The sequence below is a fragment of the Impatiens glandulifera genome, chromosome 3 (genome assembly GCF_907164915.1).
Source record: "Impatiens glandulifera chromosome 3, dImpGla2.1, whole genome shotgun sequence".
Taxonomy (NCBI): domain Eukaryota; kingdom Viridiplantae; phylum Streptophyta; class Magnoliopsida; order Ericales; family Balsaminaceae; genus Impatiens; species Impatiens glandulifera.
The window spans coordinates 60,533,675-60,548,349 of record NC_061864.1 but is presented as its reverse complement, the minus strand read 5'-3'; the positions used below and the strand labels follow the sequence as shown (position 1 = coordinate 60,548,349).

The window sequence follows — 14,675 nt, the reverse complement described above, 5'->3', positions numbered from 1 at the left end:
CATACTTCTATTTGTAAGTAATCACTTTACTTCCTCCATACTAACAATGAAAATTTTGAGAGTAAGATGTAATTTTTTTTATATTTAAACTCGATCGATCTATTCTTGTAAGCTTTATGTTCTCTAAATAAAATTGTGCTTGAATTTCTAATAGTGACATGATTGTAAAAGAAGTGAAATAAAAGTATATAAAATAGCAAGTGTTTTTATTATAGATAGAATGAAAATGTAAACATCTTTTATCTTCTACTTTGATATCTCATTAATTTTTCTGTTTCTTATCTAAGAATCCCATTTAAATCTTAAATGACATAAATATATATGTGAGTAAAAGTAAAATTATTCTATATATTCTATATTTGATAATGGACACAAACAAAGGGTTAACATGTGATCAAGTCTTCTTGTAGCAATGAAGATAATATATGTATTGATTTTGATAGGAAAAAGTTATTATTTAATAGGTTTTTGTTATAAAGTAGGTCAATTCCAAATTAAAGCCAACTTCTTTATTGAAAGCTAGCTAAATTGGTCCCCCAAAATTCATTGGTAGTGGTGGGAGAAAGTACAAAGTGCCATATACTATATTAATAGTGACAAAGAACTTTTTTTTATTTTTTATTTTCTTTTATAGAGCCTCACCTAATGTGTTTGTTATACTTAATATTCAAATTCTCATTTAAATCATTATAATTAAACAAGGGTTCTTTTAGAATGAATAAAAAGCTAACACAATATCTCATCGTTCATTTAAATAATAATAAAAAATTGGATGAGTAACTTTTAATTTTTTATACATAATTTTTAACACATGAACTATCCTAATTTACTAAAAACGAATTATTTATTCAAAGAGAATCACAAAAATAAATAACAAATTAAGTTATAGAGTTATTACAAATTCAATAGAAATATAATATTATTGAGCATTAAAACATTCAAACAAACGTGAAAATGATAACATAAATATGATCAAGTAAGAAGAGGACAATAACTACATGAACTAGGTTAAAAAATAAAATTAACTCAACATTAATTTGAATTACCCTTATTGCTCATATTTTGAAATTTTAGCTCTCCAATCATTTGTTTTCAACTTGATCATTGTCAACATTCTCTTCTACAACCTTATTAACTTAAACATCTTCATTGAACAACATCAATAATTTTTCATTATGTCTTGTTTCTCGCATCCAAAATCTCTTATGTTTCATGGTTCATCTCAAAATTAAAGTCAAAAGTGACCCGTTAATTGGAAATTTTGGTAGACAAGGGAAAATGTACTTATCAAATTAATTTTTATTTTTTAATATAAAAAACAATTATATAAACAACTTTCAAATATATATATATATATATATATATATATATATATATATATATATATATAAAGCCAAATTTAATATAGCATAGCAAACAAAAACATCAAATCTAAAAAAACAATTGTCATAAAAAAAAAACAAAATAAAAGACAACAAATAAAAATCAATGTCAAATCCGAGATTGGCCCAGCTGAAATAATGGAAATTGAACTGACATTTGTGAATGATCTATTATATAACAATATAATATATGTACATTTTTAAAATATTATAAAATTTTGAATATTCTTTTAGAAAAATATGAACTATAAATTATTTGATTAAACTTCTTGAAATGAAAAATTATTATTATTATTATTATTATTATTATTATTATTTTTTATTAGAGTATTTGAGGCAAAGAAGGAAGCCCTAACCTACTAACTAGTTTCAAGTTTCACCAAAAAAAAAAAAAGGTCGAAGCTTTAAATGGAGAGAAGACGAAACCAATCTCCAGTCGGTGGTCACTCTTCTTGAAACAGAAACCCTAATTTCACTCTCTTTCTCTCTCCTGTTTCTAATTCAGAAACCCTATTGAGGTCTGCTGGTATATGTTGATTGGTCATTCAGTGATTCTCTGTTCTTCAAGTGACCAATAATGGAGTACCCAGAAGGACAGAAGCAAGAAGAATTCGTTATAGCTTCTATCTCGTCTCTATCATCTTCTTCAGAGGTTTCTTCCTCTCCTGTAGCTCGTTTTAGTTCCGATTCTGGAGCTGCGCAGCTTCGGTTTCATCAGCTGTCGGAGTCCAGTGATTGTGTCCAAGTTGATCTTCAAACTTCTCAGGTATTTCTTTTGTTTTTGTTAACCCTTTAGTGAATCAGAATAGTGTAGATGAATTAACATGTGTTTTACTGATCATTTTGTATTTCTAGATTTTGAAGTTAAGCCCCATTCGATCCCTATGTTTATCTGAAGGTTCTGAAGAGGGGAAAAAGGTAAGTATATAATTTATCTTACTTCTTGCTCTAGTTATTTATATGGAAGTTGAATATACTTGATAACATTTCAATTTTCTTGAACAAGAATGCATATTCGACTGGTTTGCTTATTCAATTTGAGAAGGAAGAAGAGAGTGATGCTTTCCATTCTGCATTTGATCGATGGAAGAAGATGGCGGTTTCTCTAGGTACCATTTAGTTCAATTTCATTGGAAATTTCCTTCAGCTCAATTAACATGTGAACACTTTCCTTACAGAAACACATATACCAAATGGTCCTTTACAAGATGCTAAAAACAAGTTTGACTCCAAAATAGAAACATCTTCTTCTAAAATGTATTTCCATTACTATGGACAGCTGCTACATCAGCAGAACATGTTACAAGACTATGTGAGAACAGGTTTGTAGCTTCATCTTGTAATCGATATTCATAAGGAGCTATGAGTAACATACTAAATAATTGAATGATTTGTTGTCTGTACAGGGACATATTATGCTGCAGTCATTGAAAACCGTGAAGATTTTGTAGGCCGTGTTGTTGTGGATGTGGGTGCAGGAAGTGGTATACTATCTCTATTCGCTGCTCAGGTCTTTTACTCTCTTCTTAGTGCTATATCTTGATTATATTTTGTTTGATAAGAGTTATTCATTTATACATTAAGAAATGAAATGCTCAGACAATGTAACAAACACTATGGTATTACAAAATCTTATCACTTGTGCAGAATAGCAACAACCTGATAAGACTTAAGTTAAATAAATGGATATACCAAGTAATTTGAATATTATATCCTTAACTCTAAATCTCCTTGTCCAATTCTCTTTTTTCATTCTATTGGTTAGGCGGGTGCAAAGCATGTTTATGCTGTGGAAGCATCTGAGATGGCAGAATATGCACAAAAGCTTATTGCGGGGAACCCATCCTTGGCTGAACGAATTACGGTGAAAATCTGATTTATAATATATTCGAAAGTATAGATGTGGATATTCAAACAAGTTTGTCTAATTGTATTTAGTATGGGCTCGTCTATATTGATATAGGTAGTGAAGGGTAAAGTTGAAGAAGTAACATTGCCAGAAAAGGCAGATATTTTGATCTCCGAACCAATGGGTGAGCTTATTGAATATATTCTGTTATAGTGTCAAAGAACATAAGAGTGCTTAGGCATTGTTAATTGTTAGAATCCTAGTATCACTTATTGGTTGTTTGAGTTATTTAATGCAGGCACTTTATTGGTCAATGAAAGAATGCTAGAGACTTATGTCATTGCAAGGGATCGGTTTCTTAATCCCAATGGGAAAATGTTCCCTTCAATTGGAAGGTGATTATTTTAGGATATACCTTTGTTTTCTTTGACACCTTGTTTATTTTTTCATTTTTTTAAAAAATATATATATTTACTACATTAGCTCATGTTTGTTAATTATTATCTTGCATTTTGTTTCCTACGAAGCTTGTGATTCCTTTTCTGGAGATATTAACTTTTTATAATGCAATTCTTTGCCTTGGGCCTTTGTGATTCTTTACTAATTTTTTTGGGACTCCTCTTTGTGGGCTGTTTCTTGAGATACTATATTTATCTTTTATTTGCTACTATTCTGAAGATTTATATTTACTTGGTATTGTAGAATTCATATGGCACCCTTCAGCGATGAGTATTTGTTTATTGAAGTTGCAAATAAGGTACGCTGATTTATGATTGTGAAAAACTTTGTCAATTATGAATAGTAAGTCTTATGTAGCTGATTCTTTTGTTCTAATTTTTACAAACATAAAAACATGAGCTTTTATGTGTTATATAGTTCGCTTCTGAAATGAAAAAGCACATTGTTGCATACCATTGCACTAATCTACATGTTGTCATGTCTTTGATTCTGAGTTTTGAAAATATTCATTCATATTTTGACCAGTGATCTTAACGGCATGAAGTATGACCTTTATTGCACAATATGGACCCATTTGAAAACACCCTTGTTTTAGAATCCGGATTCCACCAATGAATTTTTAAATTTGTCAGACTTGCATCATATTTCTAAATATGATCCACACCAAGATGAGAAATATGACCCAAATAATGTGTTTCCAAATAAAATATTTGTCAATAAGCTTTTGCCTTTTTTATGCAGGCCCTTTTTTGGCAGCAACAAAATTATTATGGAGTTGATCTGACACCCTTGTATGGATCTGCATTTGAAGGATACTTCTCACAGGTTCATCTCGATCTGATATGCATGTGAAAATTGCATTATGCTATTCATAATGTTAACACAAGGAAATGTGATCTGTTAAAGTAGTACTATTAGATTGTATAATTCCTTAGTTAACTTTCCATTACGATCAATGAAAACCCAAAAATTTCAATATCTCAGACTGTTTGAACGATAATTGAATCAAATTGTAAATTGGGATGTGCAAAAGTGATTATTTCCTATAGAAGGAATGCCACTTGAAGATCCTAAGTTTATTAGTGTTTCAAAGTGGATGCTTTTAAGATTACATTCACATCTCTTTAGGAGGAATTTCTTAATTTATTAGTGAAGTTCTATAGTTTGAGTTTAGATAAATTTCCACCTGATGTTAATTTTAATGGTCTCTATAGTCAATTATTCTTGTTCCTTTTTCTATTGATTTCATATTCTTTTTGAAAAAATAAAACAAGTACATTAATCCATATTCATCCCAAGCCACCTACGGTGAACCATCCAAACAAAAAACATTCAATACAAGTCATGCCACGAAATAACTCAATATATTGCTTTCATTTTCGACTTGTAAATAATTGCGTTACTAACGCTTCCTTTTCTTGAGTGTTACCTTTTTTTTCCTCTTAAATTTGAATGGTTTATTATATATGCTGCAGCCTGTAGTTGATGCTTTTGATCCAAGACTTTTGGTTGCTCCTTCCATGACCCATGTTATTGATTTCGCTTCAATAAAGGTAAACGTAAATCGATCAAGTTAATCTAACTTTACTCAATGTCTTGTCTAAGTCTCTAGTTTCATGATTCCAGGAAGAATCGTTATACGAAATCGACGTCCCATTGAAATTCATAGCCTCCGTGGGAGCTAGAATTCACGGGTTGGCTTGTTGGTTCGATGTTCTATTTAACGGAAGGTGATTGACGCAGTCAATTCTCTTTCCTTTTCCACATTTGTTATTTACCACAAATCATTCTGAGCTTCTTTTACTACACAGTACTGTTCCAAGATGGCTGACCACAGCTCCTGGTGCACCAACTACCCATTGGTATCAACTACGATGTGTCCTCTCTCAGCCATTTTATGTAATGCCCGGTCAAGAAATTACTGGTCGGCTTCATTTGATTGCCCACAATGCTCAAAGTTATACTATCAATCTAACAATGTCAGGTTGGCCCTTTTCCACATTTGTTTTGAGAAAATATCAACTTTTTTATAAATTTGTAAAAGGATGGGTTACACAAGTAAGAACACAAAAACAGGAAAGTAAAAAAAGCAGAAATTTATTGGCCCTTTTTCAATTGTGTTTATATATAAAAGCTTGTTCATTCTTTTGATGGTGTCTATTTTAATTTTGTAGCCAAAATGTGGGGTCCTGGTGCAAGTAAAGGAGGAATTCTGCAAACCTCATCTTGTAAATTTGATCTGAAAGAGCCTTATTATCGCATGTCTCAGCCTCAAGCCTATCCTTTGTCTCAGGACAACCAATCATATCCTCTAATGAATAATATGCAGGTATTTTTTTCGTCCTGTTGTGAAAACGTCGCATAACTATAATGCCCCATTTGAAAACACTTGTTTTCTTCTACTTTGTTAGATGTCTCGCATGGTTGTTTTTGGTCACGTTTGGAAACAAAACTTAGGCCTTGTTCAGTTGAGGTTATAGAAAAGTGGGTTATTTGAGTAAAAAATGAAAAACAATTTTTTACAAAAAGAATTAGAAGGGTATTTTGGTATTTCCGGTTGATGATTTGAATGATGTGATTGATGAGAGGATGGATGAAAAGATGGCGGGTTATTCAAATAATCCAATCCGAACAAGACCTTTGTTGGACAAAGATATAGAAATTTGTTAGCGGTTTCTCCTCTAGATATGGATTTAGTTTAGATCCTGAAACAAAAAGTGTTCCAAATAGGCTTTGAGATGTTTATTTCTTACTTGGCTTGTAATTTCTTCTTCTACTGGGCAGGATATTCAAATACAATCTGAGGATGATGATGCTTCTAATTTGATGCAGCAACTAACACCAAATTGATCCAAGCTGGTAAGCTTTGGGAAAATGTATTGACTGTTTCTTTTGCGAAAACGAATTCAAACAGAGGATTTATCATCTGGCAGCAGTATTTACAGTAGTTTGAGTCTCTCCTTTGGCCTATTGATGGGTTTTGTGATTCACTAGTATAAGTTAATTCTCAAACTGCTGATGGCATAATGCAGAACTACAATTTTGCTAGGCTCACAAGCTAAAACTTGGAAGGTAATTCCATTGGAGAAGGAATAACACGACTACTTGAAGAGACGTGCACGATTGATGATTTTGGTATTTGAGTATCGGGTTTTAAAGAAAAAAAAATCAATTCTTTTCTCTCGTTTTATTCAATTTTGTTGTTCTTCCTGGAATTGCTAGTATTGATTGACAACTATTCTCTTGCTGCATGTAGTTTGAATTGTGGTGGTTACCATATTGAAATTCATGAATGATTTGATTCAAGGTAGTTTCAATTTTATCTTAAATGAAAGCCATTTGGTTTGAATTTGTTTACTTTTTAATTCTTAAAATGTTGAAAGTTAGCATCATTTATGTGGGGGAATCTAATATCCTTATAATCTGCCATATTTATCAAATTTGAATAGAACTTGAGTTCGACTTCACTTTCAATCTCAAGTCAAATTTGATTGAATTTTCAAGTTTTGAATTTGAATACTTCTTGAATATCAAATTTTTTATATTATTTGGTTTTGGGGTAAAATTAGATTTTTAAATTTTAAAAAAAAAATCTTGATTAAAAATCAATTTAAGAAGAATATGAAAATAATTAAATTTGTTGATAGAACTAATTCTTTAATGTAAATGTAACACCCTTTTTTTTTTAGTAAAATGATTTTATATCACAAAATTGGTCACAATATTAACTTCAAATAAATTGAATCTTTCATCATATAGATAATTATTAACAACTTCAAATAAATGGATCTTTCATCACAATTGTATTAGTAATGTTTTTCTTTACTGAAATCTTGAAAAAGTGGTGTAAATTAAAGAAAACTCTAGTTTTAAATAGGTATAGAGAGAATTTCTGTTTTTGTGATCTATATTTGTTTAACTAAATCACAGTATGATTATTTATTTGTATTTTAAGTGAAATGATCTGAAGACATAATAATATACTAATAACATCGAGAATAATGATATAAAAAATAAAGAAATTGATATGATGTCAAATTTTGAATTAAAGATATTGGCAATGCCAAATTCTTAAGGTCTTAAAATGTTCAAATGTTGTCAATCAAATAAAATATGTTCTAGATTTATTTAATTTATAACTTTATTATCAAGATTCTTCAAAGTGTATAGCTATTTTAATCAACAAGTTCGGTAAAACTCTCAAATCATATTGATTTTAGTTTTTACTATTATACTAGTTCAACTTTTGACTTAGACTTCAATTTTATGTAATTCTGATTAACTAAACTAGACAACTTAAGGTCATTTGTGGGGAGTGAAGTATTTATTCTTATTTTCGAATTCGATTTTAATTTTATTATTCGATTTCGAATCCAACTCCGACGAGTATCTCTATATCTATCATCATTTTCGTTTTCTCAGATACCCGATCTTATCTTTGAAGGATACCTCATTACCCCCGATTAAATATTTATAAGATTATAGATATGAAAGAATAAGATAAATAATTTTATTAAATAATAAATAATTTTAAAACTACTATAAAACTTCTATAAATTAATAATGTGAGGACCGAAATATTTTATTAATTTAGCGAGATATTATTATATCGATAAATTAATAGTTTTTAATTTAAAGATGTTTTACGCATAACCTTTAAATTTTCAAGTTCAATGTAAACTTAGAAACACATTATTGAGGGTAGTATGTGATAGTTTATTAAATGATGTTTCACCTAAACATCAATTATGTAAGCTGATGTTTGTACCTAATACAATGTGAATATTGAATTCTTTAATGTTAGCAGCGACCCTAAAATCTGGATCATCATCCCATATATGGGGTCTAACATTGTCTTGTTGGATTATGATATCCTTAGAGACACTTGGTCACTTAGCCCTTATAGTTGGTAAAACCTGTAATTATGTCACCAATAAGATATAAAATTTTAGTTTTATTTAGAAGATTCATTAGAGTACAAGTTAAGAAAAACTTGTAGAGTGTAATTTATGTTAGCTAATTAATCATGCAATCTTTTGTGACATGTCTTGTAATTGAATCCAAAGCTTTTTACCTATAAAATACATACTGCCCTTTGACTTTCTTTTTTCTGGAATGGAACTGTATGTGTAAAAAGGAAAATCCCAATTTTTCAATCAAAATAAACACTCACCATTTGATACATATATGGGCCTTACCAATGCACAAAGGAATATAACCTTAGTTATGAACATTTTGCTCAAACAACTCCTATATGGATCAGGCTCATTTGAACACAAATAATATCTCTGATTTGTTTTTGTAAGATTGAACCATTTTTTATTGATATGAATGGTATTCTCCATGCTTTTGAATTTGATTACATTTTGTGAGTAGTCAATTGATAATGATCAAGGCTAAACTTAATTATATTTATCATGTTTGCATATGTTAATGATGGTTTTATTGCATTTGAATGAGCCTTGATCGGTTTCTTTTTAAACCATCTCCCAACTGAAGATTTACTAACCTTCATTTCCTTAACAATGCTTCTATATGTTCCTCTTTTGACTAAATCAATGTGTTGTAGTTTACAAGCTTGCATGGTGCAAATCATCAAAACAAATGGTCATAACTACTGCAAGCTCCCACAAATAAAAAACATTCACAACTTAGGGAAGGAATGCTTCCACATGTCCTAGAAGTGGATCTACACTTAGTAATGAATGAATGAACTATTTGATGGAAGCAAATGAGATACACAACTATTGATTAGATAGAGGGTGCACCCTAGAGAGGGTAAATGTCAGTTTTTGTGAAGCTAAGTTAGTTTTTGTAAATGAAGGACATTAATAATGAAGGTAATTTAATTTTTATGAATGTAGGACAATTTTTGTATGTTTACAAGTACAAAAAATTTCCAAATAATTAAGTATGTTTTAGTTGTAAACATAACGATAATATAAATATTTTTATCACATATTTCAGTCATAAACTCATCAACCCAACATGTATAATTCATCCAAAAAATCTCACATATTTCATTATTAAATATGTCTAAGTCATCACAAATTTTACAATAAATAATTTCAATTAGATATCACCTGCGCATATTCTGGTATCAACAAAATGGTAGGGCAATAAATAGCCAAAATTTCCATAGTTGACCTACGTATCTACATTGCATCGATCAGTGTCTAGTACCCAAAAAGTTTAATTCAACCACCATCGACGAAGGAGTGTCCGGTTTAACGAATATCAGAGTCAAAATCTCTGATTCAACCACCATCGATGAAATACTTTCTATATCCGACGAATAAAGCGAGTTGAACCCATTAGGCGTCGAATCCGGCTAAGTAACCAAGACTCTGACATACTCTAAAGGACCCATGAATTGAGCAAGAAATCGACTGATTTTGACTCAATCTTAACATGCGAGCACGAGTCAATGTCGTTTATAGTGAGAATAATAGATAACCGGACTCCCCTCGATGATATATTTAAAGAAGATGTTGAGCACGAATAATATTTAGAGAAGAGAGACTTTTGATTGAGTAGAGAAAGAGGGGGAGTGGGGACGAGTAAGTTGGTGGGTTAAGTTTTTAATTGTGTATTAATTGTTATTTGAATACAATTGTTGTAATAAAAAGAAAAAGTATGGATAGTGTTAGGATCTAGATCGCCGATGGCGGACCGGAGTCCGACTAAAGTAGAATCTCTGACAACACTCAACGGTTGGTACTAATCCGGTTAGAAATTAACATCGGTTTCAATACTGCACAAACTGTTACAAACCCTTGAACCGAGTTCAAGTGCGGAAGTGGTTTGTTTCAGGTTAAATCAACACACACAAGATGAATAGAGATGCGGTTTGGAGAATATCGGTTGAGAATTAGAGAGGCGGTTAAAATAGTAGGAGTCAGTTAGAATATAGAACCGGTTAAAATATGGAGAGTCGGTTAGAATATGGAACCGTAAGAAGGTAAAGCACGAGACAAGTTTTTATGGATGTTCGGAGATAAAAACTCCTACGTCACCCCTTCTTCTCAAACCACGGGAAGGATATTCACTAAAGAATACACAAACACAATACACGATCGAGTCTTATTGACTGCTCGATAATCACTCTTACAATTCTCACAGAAATTGTAGCACACTCAAGCTTTGAATCTTAGAGAGATAAACACTTTGTAACTTGTTCTTGCTCTTTCTTTGCGTTTGTTCACTTGTTGTTCCGTATGTTTTTCAGCTTCCTCAACTTCTCCTTTTATAGGTGAAAATGTGCCAATGGTCACATTTCTTCAACGGATAACTTCAGAGGTTCAACATAGCATTAAATGCGGTTTAGGTTTCCAAGTCATGGACCAGACCGGCTCTGATTTGTCTTTGCTTGATTATGGCAACTGTCGGTTGGACAGTTGCATGCACCTGGGAGATTGCTCATTTGACTTGTACTAAAATGATAACTGTTTCTTCAGGCAATCTTCTGCAGCCTGTAACATATCATAAGACTTGTATAAATATGGCAATGTCACAGTCTGATCCTTTGATGTCATCTTCTGCATATACCCAAAGTGTCTGTTTGCACCAATTTGTAAATTGTTCTTTATTTAATGTCCTTGACTTCTTTCTATAAATGGTCTTCTCGTTGGATTTGTTTTTTGAATTTGAATTGAATACTTCATTCCAACTTATCAGGTTAGCCGGTTGTTCGGTTCAACCGGATATTTTCTGGTTTTGGATTTTGCTTCTTCTATCTGGCTTGACTCTTGACCGGTTGAGATTCTTGACCGGTTGAGATTCCTGACTGTTCCTGCACAATAAGTTTATTAAGTTAAGCTTTTTATTTAACCGGTCAATTTTATCTAACAATTTCTCCCTTTTTTATTATTTAATTTAAAATATTCAAAACCATGCGTCCGGTGGTCGTTTAAAGAGTTTGTTGTTGTGAAAAATATTTTGGAAAAGACTTTGAAAATTTTTTTATAAAATTTTATCAAAAATTTTATCTATCAATATCTCCCTTTTTGATTATTTAGAATAAATATTCAAAACTTGTAATGTTTGGCCGGTTTAAAAAGCTTATGTTTGATTGGTTGGTTTAAAAATCTTATGTTTGTTTGGCCGGTTTAAAAAGCTTATGTTTGTTTGGCCGGTTTAAAAATCTTATGTTTGTTTGGCCGGTTTAAAAAGCTTATGTTTGTTTGGCCGGTTTAAAAATCTTATGTTTGTTTGGCCGGTTTAAAAATCTCAGGGCTTTGTTTGGCCGATTTAAAAATCTTATGTTTGTTTGGCCGATTTTTAGAAAAACGGTTTGGTTTAAGGAGAACATTATTTGAAGAAGAATTTTGTATGAAAATTTTTGTAATCTAACAATTCTAAAATATTTCTTAAGGAAGAAAACTTAGACTCGAGAAGTGGCTTTGTGAGGATGTTAGCCACTTCATGCTTGTTCCCTTCATGTGATGTGTCTGTCAGCAGCCGGCTGTCCGGATGCAATGTTGTCTCTTCCAAGCTTTTGTCTTGATTTACCTACATTCATAGACAATAGAAAATTTGGTCCCCATTCTTCTTTGGATCCGTGGCTTATTAATCCCTTAGGAATCCATACTTTGATTATTTTGATGGACTTCCAGTTGTGTGTATGTATAGTATATCTATCTACTGATGATTTAACTTTAAAGGATGATTTTCGGTCAAGTTTTTCTTTGTCATACAAACTGGTTGTCCTTCTTTCAGGTTTCAGCCAGCTTGAAGTTGGCTTTACATAAATCATCTCATCCTTTGAAGTTATATCATTACAGCTTGTAATTTCTTCCTTGAACTTCTCATTCTTAGATGAGATCTCACTTATTGAAACATCAACCTCTTTGATTTGAGATGAACAACTTGAACTATTAGACTTGCTTTTTGAAATAGTTTGATTAAGAGATTTTGACAGTTTTATGTATTTAATGACCATGTCATTGAGTGCAGCAATTAGATCATATCGGGTAAAATCATCAAAGGAGAGATCAAATACCTCAGATTCTTTCTTAGCCGTGAAGCAGGTTTCAACTTTATCATCACTGTCGCTGGATGATGAGTCGTCCGAATCACTATCAGCCCATTTTCCCTTGCTTTCAGCAGCCATTAGAGTCTTCTGCTCTTTCTAGTTCTCCTTTATTTGGTCACTACCTTCAAACAATTCGATCAACTTTTCCCACACTTTTTTTGCAGTTTTGCATTCTCTGACTTTACTGAAAGTGTTTCTGTCTAGAGATTTGAAGATGTGACTTTTGCAGTGATTATCCAGATTGTTTCTCCTTTTATCATCAGCTGTCCATTCCTTTCTATCTTTCTCAATCTTTATTGGTTCATCAGACAGAATGAATGTCATCTCATCATCCATAGTCACTAGGTGCAGATGCATGCATATTTTCCAGTTAGCGAAATCGTCTTCTTCTAGCATTGGAGGTTTCTCCCCGAAAGTCATGCTTGCTTGCTTTGTGTTGCTTGAGTATTGAAACTGACCACTCTGATACCAATTGTTAGGATCTAGATCGCCGATGGCGGACCGGGGTCCGGCTAAAGTAGAATCTCTTACAACACTCAACGGTTGGCACTAATCCGGTTAGAAATTAACACCGGTTTCAATACTACATAAACTGTCACAAACCCTTGAACCGAGTTCAAGTGCGGAAGTGGTTTGTTTCAGGTTAAATCAACACACACAAGATGAATAGATATGCGGTTTGGAGAATATCGGTTGAGAATTAGAGAGGCGATTAAAATAGTAGGAGTCAGTTAGAATATATAACCGATTAAAATATGGAGAGTCGGTTAGAATATGGAACCGGAAGAAGGTAAAGCACAAGTCAAGTTTTTATGGATGTTCGGAGATAAAAACTTCTACGTCACCCCTTCTTCTCAAACCACGGGAAGGATATTTACTAAGGAATACACAAACACAATACACGATCAAGTCTTATTGACTGCTCGATAATCACTCTTACAATTCTCACAGAAATTGTAACACACTTTACAAGCACACTCAAGCTTTGAATTTTAGAGAGATAAACACTTTGTAACTTGTTCTTGCTCTTTCTTAGCGTTTGTTCACTTGTTGTTCCGTATGTTTTTCAGCTTCCTCAGCTTCTCCTTTTATAGGTGAAAATGTGCCAACGGTCACATTTCTTCAACGGATAACTTCAGAGGTTCAGCATAGCATTAAATGCGGTTTAGGTTTCCAAGGCATGAACCAGACCGGCTCTAATTTGTCTTTGCTTGATTATGGTAACTGTCGGTTGGACAGTTGCCTGCACCTGGGAGATTGCTCATTTGACTTGTACCAAAATGATAACTGTTTCTTCAGGCAATCTTCTGCAGCCTGCAGCATATCATCAGAATTGTATAAATATGGCAATGTCACAGTCTGATCCTTTGATGTCATCTTCTGCATATATACCCAAAGTGTCTGTTTACACCAATTTGTAAATTGTTCTTTATTTAATGTCCTTGACTTCTTTCTCTAAATGGTCTTCTCGTTTGATTTGTTCTTTGAATTTGAATTGAATACTTCATTCCAACTTATCAGGTTAGCCGGTTGTTCGGTTCAACCGGATATCTTCAGGTTTTGGATTTTGCTTCTTCTATCTGGCTTGACTCTTGACCGGTTGAGATTCTTGACCGGTTGAGATTCCTGACCGTTCCTGCACAATAAGTTTATTAAGTTAAGCTTTTTATTTAACCGGTCAATTTTATTTAATAGATAGTTATGTAGGGTATATATTGACAAAATTTACTAATAAAGCAAATGTAAAGTTATGGTGAGACAAAAAAAAAATGTAAACTTATGAAGGGACGGAGGGAGTATTAGTTAGAGATGAAAAATAAATTATAAAAACAAGTTTCAAGACACATTCTATAATGTACATTCACAAATTAATTCATGAATTTGTCAAGTTAATTATTTTTGAATAAATAAAAAATTAGTTTATGTTACCAAAAAGTTGGTACATGATACC

The 14,675-nt window shown here is 32.0% G+C and overlaps 1 protein-coding gene across 2 annotated transcripts; it reads left to right on the top strand.

The window, feature by feature from the left end:
- Window positions 1-1,770: 1,770 nt before the first annotated feature.
- Window positions 1,771-7,039, top strand: LOC124932057 (probable histone-arginine methyltransferase 1.3). 2 transcript variants are annotated; one of them, XM_047472660.1, is made up of 16 exons: window positions 1,771-2,148; window positions 2,238-2,300; window positions 2,389-2,491; window positions 2,561-2,704; window positions 2,789-2,892; window positions 3,148-3,246; window positions 3,346-3,415; window positions 3,530-3,626; window positions 3,934-3,988; window positions 4,432-4,515; window positions 5,166-5,243; window positions 5,317-5,420; window positions 5,502-5,674; window positions 5,865-6,019; window positions 6,475-6,549; window positions 6,740-7,039. In XM_047472660.1, the coding sequence occupies exons 1-15, from the start codon at window positions 1,960-1,962 to the stop codon at window positions 6,538-6,540; spliced, it is 1,584 nt and encodes a 527-aa protein (XP_047328616.1). In that variant the 5' UTR covers window positions 1,771-1,959; the 3' UTR covers window positions 6,541-6,549; window positions 6,740-7,039. The 2 variants fall into 2 exon arrangements, with proteins under 2 accessions (XP_047328616.1, XP_047328615.1); XM_047472659.1 differs by having other exon boundaries at window positions 6,723-7,039.
- The last annotated feature ends 7,636 nt before the right edge of the window (window positions 7,040-14,675 follow it).